This window comes from Rissa tridactyla, chromosome 1, assembly GCF_028500815.1.
Source record: "Rissa tridactyla isolate bRisTri1 chromosome 1, bRisTri1.patW.cur.20221130, whole genome shotgun sequence".
Classification (NCBI taxonomy): domain Eukaryota; kingdom Metazoa; phylum Chordata; class Aves; order Charadriiformes; family Laridae; genus Rissa; species Rissa tridactyla.
This window is the reverse complement of record NC_071466.1, coordinates 152,959,453-152,975,758: the sequence shown is the minus strand read 5'-3', so window position 1 is coordinate 152,975,758 and position 16,306 is coordinate 152,959,453. Positions and strand designations below refer to the sequence as shown.

General features: G+C 45.8%; 1 protein-coding gene across 5 annotated transcripts in view; it reads right to left on the bottom strand.

Annotated features, from left to right (window-relative positions):
* WASHC1 (WASH complex subunit 1) overlaps positions 1–15,489 on the bottom strand; it is a 52,426-nt gene extending 36,937 nt beyond the window's left edge. Inside the window, exons 1-2 of one of the 5 annotated variants that reach the window (XM_054197842.1) lie at positions 15,386–15,489; positions 4,119–4,272 (exon numbers count right to left, since the gene is read on the bottom strand). In XM_054197842.1, the coding sequence (XP_054053817.1) occupies positions 4,119–4,267 (149 nt within the window). In that variant the 5' untranslated portion in view covers positions 4,268–4,272; positions 15,386–15,489. Of the gene's footprint in view, positions 1–4,118; positions 4,298–5,539; positions 5,569–14,981; positions 15,304–15,385 lie in introns of those variants that run through there. The other 4 variants (XM_054197831.1, XM_054197859.1, XM_054197851.1 and 1 more) reach the window with 4 other exon arrangements.
* Between the last annotated feature and the right edge of the window lie 817 nt (positions 15,490–16,306).

Genomic DNA, 16,306 nt, shown 5'->3' with positions numbered 1-16,306 from the left:
TTGGTATGGAGGGCGATGGCTGAAATACAAATATGGGGAGGCCTGGCAGATTGATTATATCACGCTGCCACAAACCCGTCAAGGCAAGCGCTATGTGCTCACAATGGTGGAAGCAACCACTGGATGGCTGGAAACATACCCTGTGCCCCATGCCACTGCCCGGAACACTATCCTGGGCCTTGAAAAGCAAGTCCTGTGGCGACATGGTACCCCAGAGAGAATTGAGTCGGACAATGGGACTCATTTCCGAAACAGCCTCATAGACACCTGGGCCAAAGAGCATGGTATCGAGTGGGTGTATCACATCCCCTATCACGCCCCAGCCTCTGGGAAGATAGAACGATACAATGGACTGTTAAAAACTACGCTGAGAGCAATGGGTGGTGGGACTTTCAAACACTGGGATACGCATTTAGCAAAAGCTACCTGGCTAGTTAACACCAGGGGATCTAACAATCGGGCTGGCCCTGCCCAATCAAAACTTCCACGTACTGTAGAAGGGGATAAAGTCCCCGTAGTGCACATGAAGAATATGCTAGGGAAGACAGTCTGGGTTAGTCCTGCCTCAGGCAAAGGCAAACCCATCCGTGGGATTGCTTTTGCCCAAGGACCTGGGTGCACTTGGTGGGTGATGCGGAAGGATGGGGAAGTCCGATGTGTACCTCATGGAGATCTGATTTTGGGCGAGAATAGCCAATGAATCAGATTGTGTGCTGTTAATTGCTAAGTAACACTGTCACTGTATGTCCTCATTGCTATCAGTTGTACTACAAGTAAGGCACAGGGGTGATGGGATAAGAACTGATCTCAGCAGCCGGCGCCCAGCAGTTTCCTCAAGATCTACATCTTCAGCCTACAGACTGCGTGCATGAGCCACACCAGGTGCACCAGTCACAAGCTCCGAAAAATACAGCATGCAACAGACCAGCACCACCCAGCATCTCACCTGCCCTGAGAGACTGTTCTAACAGATGGAGCCCAAAGCCGTGGATTAAAAGAACTCAACGGACACTTTGGAGGGATGACCCATAAACTAAGGGTATTATATGTGTGTATATATATATATATATAACAGGGGAAAGTGGTGGCAATTCATTGGAACCTGCTGGGCATGGCATAGATGGTATGGAATAAGGGGTGGATAATGTCCTGGTTCCGGTGGGGATAGGGTTAACTTTTCCTGGTATTCCATGCCATGTGAGCCACGCCCACCCTGAGCTGCCGGGGGAGGGGGCAGGAAGTTGCTGCTTAAAAGCGGGCTGGGGCGGCCCGGGTCCGGCCGGCGAGCGGCGAGCGGCAGGGGGAGCGGCGGTTCCGTAATCGCGTTTGTATATTCCCCTATCCGTGTTGTTGTTGTTGTTGTTGTTGTTGTTTGCCTGTTCCCTTTGCTGTTCTATTAAACTGCCTTTGTCTCAACCCAAGAGTCTTGCCTTTTCTTACGATTCTTCCTGTGTTTGGAAGGCACGAGCGAGCGACACGTGGTTCTTTGTTGCCGTCTGAGGCTAAACCACAGCTAACAAGGCACAAAGGAGGTTTAGATGCTGTGGGTTGACAGACCTACTCTCCAAGGCTGTTCCCAGTGGGTCTGCTCCGGGTCTCAGCCATAGTTTACTGGTTTTTTGCACCTGCACATCCCCTGATTCTCTACAAGCTAATGAAACCTGCAGAGTGCCTCATTCATCACGTACCTTGCACAGTTAAACTTAATAGCAAGTCAGCTTGTTTGAGTGCATTTGGAAAGAAGATAGCTTGGCAGAGTCTCGTCTCATGGGCTATTTCCCAGATTCCCCAAACCAGGGGGAAGGGGAGGAACACTGCTTATCTTCTTTCTCCCAGTTCTCCAAATGCAAAAGTGTCTTTCTGGTGTCCCCTTAAGAAGACTGAATCCACCAGCACTTTTCACTGTTGCTTCTGCACAGCCACTAACCGGCCCAGGGAATATTTCTTCTACAACCACAACTGTTACCTTCAGCCATTTTCCAAGGAAAGAAAGAAAGAGCTCACCTTCCTTGCACAAGGGATGGACGTGTCATTTTAAGAATTCATACTCAATTGTCATGTCAGCAACAACTCAAAGCAGAAGCTTTCATCAGTTAACGTGGTAAAAAAAAAAAAAGATTTGTTTGTGGAAAGATTTCTCTTTCCATAGAGTAAAGACAGACTCTCTCACTCCACCTTCAACAAATTACAAATCGGCATGCCACTCTTGAAAGCGCTGTACGAATCCAACTGTTCCCACAAAACAACCCCAGAACATCTGCATCTTTGTAGTACTGAAGTAATGAGTTTGACACACTCAGCTGAGTCTGCCACACTGAACAAGCTTCCTCTCCATCAACACTGCAAGCTGCTGTTTTGCAGATCAGAACTTCCCCAGATAAGGCAGCTCCTTCCTGGAAATGGAAGACAGAGCTGCTCTATCTCAGGAAAGGGAAGATAAAAGGTCACTCTTCACTAAGTGACAAAGTTCTCACCTTGAAAGCTTTGCCCCTTGATTGGCATGAAACAACCAAGGTCACGGAACTTTTAATCAGATGCCTGCATAATTACTAAATCGTTATTAATTATATCAGAGAGCCAAGACCTCAGAGGAAAGGCAAAGCAAACAAAGAGCCCAATGAAGCCTCCTCTGTTGTTCGAAAAAATTGGTAATTAAAAGTCATGAGTGCACCAAAGTGCGAGGGAACGGCATCACAGCCACTGTTCAGGACTCAGGAGTGACTTGCATACAAAACAGCAGGCTTGTCTCCCCAGGGAAATTACAGGCTACTGTGTTACAAAGCAGTGAGTAGGAGAAAAAAAAGAAAAAAGAAAAAAGCAGATGGAGAAAGAACCACTTCAGTTATATCAATAGCTTTATTTGCCCCACACAGAGGGAATGCACTGCCAGCCAGTCCCAGGCTTGAAAGGTGCCTTCCACATGTTTCTGGCAGCTCTAAAAAGCCTTCTCCCAGCCTTATAGCATGAAGGGTTGCATACTGAGAAGTGCGTAGAAGAACGAGACCTTATGTTCAACCTAATCTAGCCTACGCACTCTCCCACTCCCTTGCCCAGGAGCCCTTGCCCAAACAAAGACTATTCCAATGAAGCGCCTTTATTTGCCTCAATGATCTGAGCTCAGCCTTAGTGACTACCCTTTCCTCAGAGGCTGCTCTTCAAAGTATCATTATCAAAAAATCACGTAACTTCAATCTGCCCTTAAAAAAAAAAAAACCAAAACCAAAACCTCATAAGAAGAAAGAATGCCAGGGTCCTGCTCACACCATAATAAATCATACTAGGTAATCATGATCTCCACTGAAATCAAAGCAAGTACTTTTGCTAATCAGGATATGAGAAGATAATGTTGATCTGTTTCTACACCATTGATATGATATGCCATCTCAGGGCACTGAGATAACAAACATGGCATCAGATGAAAAAAGGCACCACGCCATCTACCATCATTTGTAGGCAAACACAAGAATCTCTCTGATCTGATATACACGTAATCTTATATATCCAATCCTAAAAATGACCATATGCAAGAGGTGACAAGTCTGGGCCAAATCCTTGAAAAGATCAGTTTAGATGGATTATGAGGCTGTGGTGAGAATAACAGACCCTCTCAAACCCTCTCATGCGCTCAGCCCTCCCAACGTACATAAAGAGAAGTGCAAAACACCAGAAGCCCAAAGAGAACAGTTTGTAGGTCCCAGAGATCAGAACAAAGAGACATCTTCTATTCCACTGCTCCAAGTACAATGACTCAAAAAGATGTGTCTTCTAGATACTCTGAGTAAGAAAGTCTCCCATTCAAAATATGAGCAAGAAGGAATAAAGGATAACTGCAGCAGAAGCAGTAATGCAATTTGTGGGAGTCTGCCACTGAATAAAAAAAATTAATAACAAACAACCTCTGGCGAACTGCAGCCATTTCATTATGCTTAACTGTGACAGACCCGAATCCAATAAACTTTTATTGAAGTGCATCTGGTCCTTCTTTATCCCTTTTCTGAACTTTCTGAACTTTCATTGCTTACCAATGCAATGCCCTTTCACTGATGCAATCTTATCACAGCACTTTGTTTCTTATTGCTACATGCTAAGCCCCCAACCCCCATGTGACAGCACCGTACCTGTTGAAGATATCGCCTGACACCTTTTGCAGATACTGAAGGGCATCTGCCACCTGCTGAACAGCCTCCTCCCTGCGCAAGTCCGGTTGGATCAGGGGGACTGAGTATGTCTGCCCTTCCAAAAAGGGCTTCTGGGCTACTGTAGCCATTGTGCCTAAAGGAAAGAACAAATAGGTCATTACAGTAAACACACTTCCATTTTATCACAGCTTTTATTCAGAGACTTCCACTCTCTGCTCCCCTAGTTATTTTAGGAAAGCATTTACAACAGAATCGGTGAGCTGAGGAGAACGACACAAGTAATACGGTTGACATACCGGATTTTTAATAAAATCCAAGGCATGTACAGTGAGGTGGGAGCCTCTTGCTCATCTGAATGCTTTCGGGAACAATAATTTTATTTTTAGCATGATAACTTAACAAATCTCTGCTCAGTACTGTGTTGAAAACAAAGACCACACTTTGGAGCAAAGTCAGTTCAGGGTGGCGATAAGACTCGTCACAAATCACCCTGTCCCCTCCTCCCATCCTCATATTCCAGATGGTCATATTTCAGGTCATTCAACCCTATTAGCAAAATGCAGTATTTCACCTTACACTTCTGCTCCAAGAAACACAACCATCACTCCCTTCCAAGAACAGCAGCTACGAAATTTACAGGGCATGCATGTGCACACACGCCTTTGCTCCAAGTAGGTTAATGAGAGTTCTTCCATTCTGAGATTCCCAGGAGCTGCTCATTGCTTCTGGTGACTGGATTTTTCCTTAGTAACTATCTTGAAAAAAGCCTCCTTATTTTAGGATCCTTTCATGTACAAAACCTAAGACTGAAGTCTTTCAGTCGCGTTCAACACATGCACCAGAGCAGTATGCATGCTCCTGGATGCAACTGGGCCAATACCACCGCGCTACAGTTCAGCCAGAAAAAGGCTATGCGTCAGCCATGTTTCCATCCTGCCAGCCTTGCTCACCTCTCCCCCCAGCAATTCCCAAAGAGCCCACCTCCCATGTTTTTGCTCATAAAAGTAATAAAAAAGTTCCCAGAACACAGAGGAGGGTCTAGAGAAGAAATGCATTTCTCTGAGCACATTAGAAATTGTAAATTCACAAATACATTACTGTTAGGACAGCCTGATTAATGAACAGAGTGTCCATTTCTAGTGTCCATTTTCTAGCCCAAACTCTGCAACTAGAGCTACACAACTCCCTTCAAACTCATTTTCTCTGTGTCTTGCTCTTTCAGACTGTAAAAAAAAAACCAACAAAACAAACAACAGTCTACAGCTGCTCATTACAGGGTTTCATCATGCAGAGTGCTGTATATTCATATAAGAAAATAGTCATTAAGCTGAAAAGAAGCAAAACAAAAGAGGATCAAAAAGTAAGTTATCAGAAACAGACAGAGATATCTCAGGACATACGATGTTCTGTCCATGGCACTTAGAGGTCTGCAGGAGCTAGTTCAGGGAGCACTGTGGTGTGTAAACTGTATTCCAGCCTGTACAGCAGAGCAAGCTGAGAAAAACATAGAAACACAGCCCATATTGGAGAAACTCACAAAACAAGACCCTGAAGAGATAGTTACAGCATAAACCAACTGTTTAATAGGTGAAAATTAGAGAAGTCGTCACACATTCTTTAAATTTTTGCTTGAAAATCTTGCTTCACAAAATGAGAAGCTATCAGATTAGACTTGCCTGCAGCTATTCCTGTACATTTAAGAAACATTATCCACCCTCTCCAAATTTGTCCTTTCTGATCCTACCACAGCAGGTTAGGAAAGACTTTCTGTAAATGTGATGTGGCTGTTGTTTTGGGGTGTGGGGTTTTGGAGGGCTGGGGTTGGTTTGGGTTGGTTTTTTTTGGGGTGTGCATTTAATAATCAATCATATGAGAGGTAAAAGAAGGAGGAAACCTAGGAGCCTTTCCACAGACAACGAATTTGCAAAATCAAGCCCAGTCATCAGAAGAGCTGGCTCTGCTGCAGGAAGCCAAGATCTACTCTGTTTCACTTCATGCATCACTGGCAGGCAGACTTTGTATCCACACTCTTCAGCAGCAATGTTTGCACACTGATTAGTCTTCTTGACTGGGCCTATTCAGCAGGCAGGAAATTATTATTTAGAGTTGTAAAGCATACAAGCTAATCTGAGAGCAGTATAGCTAATTTTGAGATGGCATTTTTTGATCTGCTGACCACAAGCAAGCGGGAACCCTTTTGCTTTCAAATCTACTATTTGACTGGCAATGCGGAACAAAGCGACCAAATAACACAGCAAGTGCACGGTTATGAAGTACTTTGGCTCAGCAGCAAAACAAGTTTATGATCCTCCCTGCCACCGGTCACAACTCTTCTGTTGCATCAATGCTGCTGATGTTTGGGATGGCTATTTTTAACTCTTATCAGTTCAATGACCCAGTTTCCTGCAGCCAGATAAACAGCTCTAATTACCCAGTCATGAAACAGAGCAGGAAGCAGGGGCAAGAAGGGGACTTCTTAAACTTGCTTCACTATCAAAACCATTACCATGTAACGGTAATCCTGCCCCCCAGGATGAGAGGGCCAAGCTTTTCACCTCATGAGGCCAGATGAGGTTATACAGCCCCAGTACGATTTCCCAGACTCTCACCAAGCCTAATTCTCTTAGTGACCTTTCTAAAGCCAAGCTCGGTTCAGCTGCTGACTGACAGATGCTCACGCTCAGGAGCAGCACTCCTCTAGCTACTAACAAACCGTTTCTTTCGTCGCACTCAGAAGCTGCAGACTGTTCTTCAGGACCTGCTGTTCCCTTGCAAAGGGAGGAGCACACAGGAGTGGAGCAAAGCAGGAAAAGCCCCAGGTCCTCCTGCTCGCACTGTCACAGTTCACCTGTCAGAAAACTTCAGTTTCGCAGTTTCTCAATGCAGCCTCTCCCACGAGCTCCAGATTCCCACCTTTCCTAAAAAAAAACCCCACCAACCACATTAGAGAAATGTGGTAGACTCTGTGGGAACTGCTATTGGAGACAGATACAAGAGACAATTCTTTCTGTGCAAGGTAACAAATTTGAGATTTATAGCAAGAAAGAGGAAAAACAGCAGCAGCCTTTTAAATTACTAGACTCAGGCAAAATCCCATGCTAGAGCTGCTATTTATTATCTCTTGTGACCAAACTACCTGGAGAAACAAGCTAGTTTTACAAACACTTTGAGTAAAGGCCTAACCGTATGCTTAGAGTAAAAGCAGAATTGCTTCCCATAACAGACAGTAACTGCAGGACCAAGGAAGATTTTAATCAGGAAAATTCAAAATATTCCCAACTAAAGTCAGGAAGGAAAGCAAACACTGAATGTCACTCAACAAGACTGACTCTTCCTTAATCTCAACCTCCAGTGCACTGAGAAGGAAGCAGCACATTTCCTTGACATCTTGCCATGATCCATTATTAGGCAATACATAAAAACAGAGTGCTGAAGATTAGAAATATCTCAGCTCTCCCACCCTGTCCAATGCATGCCAAGCCCTCATGTAACATGTGCGCCAAAAGTACAAACAAACTGTTCCTATCTTACACATGGAAGCGACTTCCACAAAGCAACCAACTGGTTCCAGTATCACAGTACCTGAAAGAGGGAGCTGGCATGTTTCAGCAGAAAGCACAGCATCCTGGCATTAGATGGCCAACATGGAATAATCAGATGCTACAGTGAGAAATGGGCATATAAAACTCAAAGCAAGCATGATGCAGATGTCAGATCACCCAAGAGATTTAATCATTAGTGGTGTGACCACCTATGGGTGACACAAGGCAGAAGAAACAGCAACACAGCTCTTTTTTTTGTGATCAAAGAGGCTCTGGAAAAGAGTTGCAGCATCTAAGGGCTCCAGCCACTCTTTATTCAATATTTTTTTCTGTGTCAACTTTCATGATCAAGACAAATGTGCTCTACTGTTATATAATAACATCATTTGCCTTATTAAATTGCAAACAAAGAGGAAAAGGCTGTTTTCTCACTGCACCACCTGCTTATGAGTGCTATAACCTGATTTGGAAGTTTTAACTAGAGCTAGCAACTGCTCAGATCCGCACTTTTGCCTTAAGCTCCCTATGCCTTTAGACTCAAGCAAGCTGGTACAAAGCTCGTCAGGGCTGGTGGCTATCCCTCTGCACCCGAAGCTGCTCTCTCCCTCTCAGATCCAACATCGCACCAGCAAAAACCGAGCAATACAGCAGCAGTGGGAAATGCAACATCAGCCCCCACCAGACTGTCTCACCTTTCCCAAAGACTTACACCAGGATAGGCACAGACTGAGCGCTCCAGGATATTCAGGTATCTGGAACCAACAACTGGTCGTACTGCTTAATCATCCCAGGGAAGTCTAATACTCTGATGGCTACACAGGGATTTGCAGCTCTGAACCCAGAAAAGGAAGTATACAATTCACTGCTCTGGATAGGTAGAGAAACAAACACTCCACCTACTTTGCTCACCCCTTGAGTAACTTCCCCCTGGACCCAAGAATAAAACTCCTTATGTCAAGGCTAAGCCCAAGAGAACTTGTCATGGAGCAAACAGAGACTGTAAAAGCAGCAACACTCCTCTAAGTTCTTTAGAAAATATTGCTCCATGGAGGACCGATCACCAAGATCATTATCTATGAACAAAAGAAACCCCATAACCTTAAAATATCTTAATTTTTCAAGGGAACATAAACAAAGGCAATATTAAGAAAATAATTTGGCTGCCCTCAACACAGGCAGAGACTGTAAAGCTATATACAAGCACTTACCAGATGCATGTTTTGCTACGAAAATAAAGGGAGAATAAAGCAAGCCTCCAACAATACTTGCTTTCTTTACATGCTTCAAGGGATTAAGAATAGGGGGCTCAGGGGAGAAGAGGGCTTAAATACTGCAAAAAAAGTCAGCGCGTATTCTTCAAATATACAGGGGCTGCTTCAGCAATTACTTGCTGCTACTGTTTCTGCACTGGAAAGGCAGAATGAACTAAAGGCCTTTAATTCCCACATGCAGTAACATCTCCAAGAAGAAGTGACAGGCTATCTCTAGCCCCATGTCTCCCCTTTGTAGGACCCCAATAAAAGATCAATGCCTTGTAGCCACCTGCAAGGACGCAGAGACCAGCAATACACAATAAAACCCAAGTCTGCATATCCCTCACCACATACCGCTACACCACTACCACCAGGATGGTTTCACAGTGGGAACAGACGAAGTCACAAATGAACTACAGGTTAAGATTAAACACACAAGATGGATTAGAGCCAGGCTTTGGGCACAGTTTATCACAAAGTGCTGTCTCCTCTGATAGGAAAGTCACATCCATAACTTGGTTAACAGTGCGAAGCCACCCCAAATTCCTCACTGACAGTAATTTCTTACACATAATACTTTCCATCATGTTTACCTAGGGACAAATGTTGTCCCATCCTGGATGACAATAACAAATTGACAGGCTTACTGTCACTTTCCTCTGCTCTAATCTAGCGTACTACATCAGCGCACTGCTCGCAATGCCCAAATGTGGCTTTTACAGCTCACATAGCTCCCAGCTGCTACAATGTCTGCTGTATGCCTCATCACAAACTTTTACTAGTGTACACTTAACTACAGTACTCTGTAGTACTGTACCCAATATACTACTACATCACCCTTATTCTCTACTTTCTGCACAGGCTTCCCACAGAATTTCAAAGCATGATCAAATCTGCTGGCATATTCAAGTCCTACCTTGGTTGTACCAGAAGCTTGCCTAGAGGCCATTCCAATAAAATATCATTATGAACTCTGCCAAGAAAAAAATAATAAAAAAACACAAACATAATTGTATCACCTTGACCTCCACAGAGTTTACCAGAGTTGACCTCCTGTGAGTTTACCAGCTGCAAGGCCAGGGAACTGTATTTGAAAAGAGACTTAAAATGCTAGAAAAGCAAAACATGTCCTTGCGTATGCTCCTCCTGTTCAGGGACAGGATAAGGCAGTGGGTGCACCTGCACTCATACTGATGTAGACAAGCAACTGAAATGAAAGCTAGAGGTTGCTCACACACCGGTGGCAAACGCAGCACAAGAGCCTAGATCTAAGTCCTATTTTATCAGGCAGCAAACAATTATTCTGCCCTGTGCTGACATTCACTGGAGGGGTTGAAATTTCGTCCTCCAGCAGAGCACACAATAGGTAACTATCCTGGGTAGGAGAGCAGGATGTATTTCCAGCAGTGAGATGAGAGGTTCACCGCAGTCCCTGTGCTAAGCCAACTTTACCTTTTTGAAGGAGGGGAGGGGGTGGGGGGGGGGAAGGGAGGAGGAGAGAAGCACTTTGATAAGTTAAGAGGATGAAAAGTCTATTTATATTTTTTAATTAACCATGTTCTACAGTGTTATTAAGCAGCAATCAAAGATGCAGATGGTACTGATTTGATTGGCAAGAGGTGCACTGTGCTGAATATTAAGGAACTCTGCCCCTATAAATAGGTCTAATCACCATCTGAAGGCTGGAAGGCAGTGATGAAAGAAAGCATTAATAAGACCATAATTAGGACCCGTAGCAGGCTGTACTCCACCAGGGTGCTCATGTTACTAGACATCTCTTATAGTTGCATCCTCAAACTCTGTTGTAGACGTTACCACTTTGGGCCTCAAGACCTATAGTAGCTATTTTAGACAAAACTATGTAAGAGTGGGGTTTCTCCATCTTTGGAGGGCCTGGCATCAGTTAAGATTTTACTTCCTAGCACCATTTCTGGAGCAAGAGAGCTCTCCATTCCAGCTGTCCCAACCTGCCCACTTTCAATGAGCGAATTAAACTGGGCAGCTGGAGCTCCCCAGGCACAGAGATGGGCAAGGGATGCAGAAAAAGCACAAAGCTTTAGAAGCTATCATTCTCGCTTCCCCTCAGAGCGGCAGGAGCACATCATGGCCAGATCTACATCAAAGTTAACCTAGACACAGCTGTAAAAGCCATTTCTGCTCCTCTGCTACAGCTTTAGAGAGACACTTAATCTCATCAACCTCATACTTTCAGCCTGTCCTTACAGTATAGCATAATCTCAGAAGAACAACAACATAAAAAAGTAAAAAACGAATCCTACAAGGCATCTCCAGATACGTGGGGATAGTTCCAGAAGTCACTCATTGATATGGGACTGCCTGAACAGCCAAGATTTTTTCAAATGGAGTCAGCCTCCCATATCACACCACGGCCCTGCAGAAACTGCAGAACACTGAGGAGCGTGACCTGACACGCAGCAGGACTCGGGGGCTCGCGCTGCATTTCACACACTGCATATCCTGGCCTCGTGGGGCAATATTCTGCTTGGAAATGGCAGGAGTGGATTACATCACTGAAGCAGTCTCACCTCATCTGTCCTAGCAGCAGCTGTGGGAAAAGGAAAAGCTTTTTCTGCCGCACTGGTAAGCTCATGTTACGAGACATTTAAAGATAGATCAGGTAAAATGAAATTATAGCAACTCTCCAGAAGACAGAATGCTACTACATTAAATTATTTTTTTAAGGAGAATCTGAAAGGTAGAGACTTAAAAGAATTTAGAAGTTCACTTCGACCCTCTCAGCTCCACAAGCTAAGATGGCCTCTAAGTCAGTACTGTCTTGCAGAGCTTTGCGAAGCACAGACAGCAGCCCTCACTGCCACGAGGCACGCAGCTGCAGGCTGCATCACCTTGCTGAGAAAGCTAAGCACAGGCTGAAACTGCTTTCCTTCAGCTAGATACATAAAGCTCATTTTATGGGCAGATGTTGATATCTAAAGTTAATCAGATAACCCACTCTGCAACTGTCACCTTCAGCTTTCATCATTAATGGAGACAATTAGGCGCTCTAATGAACAATTGATCTGATTCTAAGGCAGCCATTTAAAACTGACCAAAAGCACTATGCTAATTGCCTGCTCTCCCTTCCTCTCATTATTTATAATAAAAGAAGCCTAAGCAAACATCTTAGCTACACCTACAATACACACATCAAAAGTAACGCTGAGAATCCCAGCCCAAACATCCAGACACTGCTCTTCATTTGATTTCCTAAGTGGAGGTGCTTTGGTTTTGTGCGGCTGAAGTATACAGAAGCCACTGGCTATGCCAAAAGTCCCTCGCAGTGCCATTTCACTGCAGTAAGTTCTCTTAAATGCTGAAGTATTTCAAAAGCAGGCTAGCTGAAATGCTGATGTAGAGCTTCCTCCAGAACATTTGGTTCAGAAAAATAAGGAGCTGCTATCAGACCACAGCAACAAATACATACTTGCAAAACCATAGCACTATCCTAAAAAAATATATTAAAATATCCAGTTAATTTTTTCCTCTAATTTTCTGATGCAAAAATCAGCTTCAGTCTCATGCAGAATGACCTTAGCTGCAAATCTAACCATTGCCACATCTCGCTGCCCCAGACCCACACTAGCAATGTCCTATTTTTCACCTCCAGATTCAGTACCCTGTGCTCCAAAGTTCTGGAGTTTTACGGCACCCATGCCCTACATGCACTATGTTACAACAGAACCTGAGATGTTTAATGAAGGCAACAACCGAATCAAACTAGCAACCAAACCAGTTCCTGTCTGTTTTACACAATCAAAAGCAAAGGGCATGCTTGCTTTTCTGCAAGATGACAGGAGAGGAACTCACTCACTATAAGCAAGTGTCTTCAAGTCTGTTCCCATTTGCTAGAAGGAACATCCCTACAGGGTGGCCTGGATGACAGGAGCTGACAAAACGCTGGGTCAAAAGAATGACACCTCAGAAATCAATAACCCACTAAACAAGCTGCTGGATGGACTATTTTCTGGCAAAGGTTATCTTGTGAAGGAGTCTAAGCAGAGTTGATTAGCTACAGAAATTGCTTTTTGAGTGATAAAAGTGCATAATCCTCCTCTTCCTCTGCACATTATCTTTAATCAAAAAAAAAAAAAAACCAAAAAAAAACAACCTGCCTTGCTTTTAGGCTTATCTCAGTACTATTTTTCCCGAGCCTTCAATTTCTACCCTTCTCTTTTACTGCTCAGGCCAAGTGTGCAGTGACTGCAGTTACCTGGTATTACCAGAACCCAGACTACAGAGTAGTTCCAAAGATTATCTGCTTTCAGTTTTCTTGCCAATGAACTCCTGAATTGAGAGATGAGAACAGCACTTTTTATCTGAAGGAATGAAGATTAAAAACTCAGTTTAAATATCCAGAGTGATAGAAGAAGGGTAGATGCTAAGACTAACAGCCTGTGCTGCTCTGGGAGTGCCTCAGGCATTTTTCTGCCCACAGGCTCTCTGGAAGTGTGGCTACTTTCCCCCAGCCAAAGCATCCCAGGAATAGAGGCATACCAGGCAGCCTTTACATCCCAGCTTTGCTACTAAGAAAAGACAAACATAATTAAATACCAGAAGAACCTATCAGCCCTTCGCTAACTCTCCTAAAAGAAAGTCTAAGCGAGGGATAGTTGACTAGAGCACCTCCGACTCCCCAGAAAACCAAGACACAGAATGCCTCTCCAAGGACGTGCCAAAATCACTTTGCTTCCAGCCCTTGCCTCTAGCAAGAGCAGCACTATCCGCTCCACTTCCTTTCACTGCTCAAGGAAGGCTCTGTCTTTCAGAGAACTGGCAAGAAATAGGGACAGTTTTAGCTTCTACTTCATCTACTCCAGGATAGGTCAACCCGGTCTGCAAATCACTGCCAGCAATCCCCGCTGTGCAACCTAAATGAAATAAATAGGTCATCTCAAGCAAGCTCCTAGCTGACATTTGCCTGAATCACATGAAATGCCACAACCACAGCTGGCACCATCCCACACTCCTTGTTGGAAGCTGCACTGTAGAAGCGAGCAGAGTCAAGAATTAGTCTACTCGCCCCAGGTACAAAAAGCCTCCTTTTTTGAGAGGCCTTTGGGAAAATCCAGGTGCTGTCCAACCACTCAACACTTGAGCCACATCACTTAAAAAAAAAAAAAAAAAAAGAGAAGAAGAGGATGAGGGAAAACCTCACCAGAATAGGACTTCTGTTGATTACTAAAATAAATAGTAACAATGGTCATCACAGCTGGATGTAGATTCACAATGTTCACTACGTCCATCAGCAGCCTTTCTTCATGTGTACAGCTAGGTCTAGTAGCCCTGTTGTCTTTTGAGCGTTGGCTGACTCATTCTTTATTTTGAACATAGAAAAATAAATAATACAATAAGTGCAATTATCACAACAGCACTTGGGTTCACTTGCAAACATTGACAACGTGTTTTCATTTGACAAATCATTACAACATCACAGCTACCAGCTTGGGAGTGAGGAACATGTCCTTGTGCAACTTGAAGGCAATCCATATTAAAACTGATTTGCCAGTACTCCAGGTAGCAAATGGTGCTGATGCACTTATGGACTAGAAGTTAAGTTTTTTTTATAATCTGTGGTGCTCTTTGAATTAGCTAACTGTTAATAGCAACCAATCGTTCCTTGGAATAGTACAAACCCCCCAGAATCCTATTACAAGTCATTATGCCAACTTTCTGAGTAAAAATCACGTAACGCACATCCCAGAGTCCTCTGACCCTCTGTCTTGGACACGTCTTTCTCTTTTTTGTGACTCCCTTCAGGCTGCAGCACCATGTCAGTCACGACAGGGTACCTAACCCACACGGAGAGAGGGCATCGCCCTTCCCACTCCCCAAAGCACAATGTTGAGTCCAACTGTCCCACATTTCCTTGCCAAGTTCCAATTTCCACACTCCACACCTGCCTGGCAGCTTTTCCAACCTATTTCATGGCTCAGCACTGAGGCACCGTGTGAGAAGAGAATAAAAAAGGTTTTCTAAACCCGTTATCCCACCCAAACAGGTGCTGTACAACTCCCATTCCACATTACCGAGCTCTTCTTCCGAAGACCCGGCCAAGCCCCCGAAGGGCAGAGCCCGTAGCCACCACCAGCAGCGTCCCACCGGCGGGTGACAGGCCGCCCACCCCGCAGCAGCCCCTCACGGCCGCCTACGGGGCCCCGCCGGCGCCTCCCGCCCCGCTCAGGCCCAACGGGACAGAGGGAGGGAAGGAAGGAAGGAAGGACCCCCTCGGTCCCGAGCTCCGGCCCCTCGCCGCCGAGCCCATCCGAAGCCGTTCTCGGCGCGCTCCGCCAGCCGCGGGACACCCCGTCGCCGCGGGCCCGGCCAGGCCGCCCCGAGCCCGCCCCAGCCGCCGGGCACAGAACGGCGGGGGAAGGGGGCGGGGCCAAGCCCAGCCCAGCGCGCGCTCCCTGCCGCGCCGCGCGCCCCTCACCTGCCACCAGCCAGACACGCCCCGCCGCCCAAGCAGGAAGCGGCGCGGGGCGCCGCTTCCGCCCCCTGTCGTCCGTCACTTCCGCCCGGTTCGGGCGCCCCGGGCGTCTCGCTTCACGCCCCTGGGCCGGGCCGAGGGTGGGGCCGCGCATGCGCGCGGCTGAGGGTGGGGCGCGGAGCGCGAGGCCGACTCCAGCGGCGGGGGGGGGCGTCCGCCATGTTGCGGGACGGTGGCTGCCCGCGCCGGTCGCCATTTCCGGGGGCTGCTGGGCCGGGCGCTGTCTCCTCTGCCCCGCCTCAACCCCTCCTCGGCACCGCCACCATCCCCTGTGCCCCGGCTGCCGTGCTGGCCTGGTCCCTGTGTGGCCTTTGGAGGCCCAGGTGGTGGGCAATGGAAGCGGGCGGCCTGCCTGCCCGCCCTGCTGTCCCAAAGCTGGGCGTTCTGCCTGCTGTGTGAAGAGCTGATCTACACACAAAGTGGAGATACGTGTTAGTTTTGTGCCTGTGCAGGGATGGGTGCTAGGTGGGAGCTCCACAAAGCTAGGGCACCTTGGCTTATGAACTGCAAGCTTTTACATTTTACGAAAAGCAACTAATTGACATACTAATCATTGGTGGCTTGTGATTTCACAATAAGCTCCTCTTAGCTACTTGTGTTCTCACTTCAAATTAAAGATACAGTCCATTCCTGTGTATAGTACCTATCTATCTATCTAGTATATTTGCCAGGGGAGTTTTAGATTCGACATTAGGAAAAACCTGTTCACTGAAAGGGTTATCAAGCATTGGAACAGGCTGCCCAGGAAGAGGTGGAATTGCCATCTGTCATGGGCGGAGTGATTAACTTCACTTGTAAGAGAGAAGCAGTGAAATGTTTATTAACATAAAACAGTGATTTAACAAAGTTAGCAGTGAATGCGAC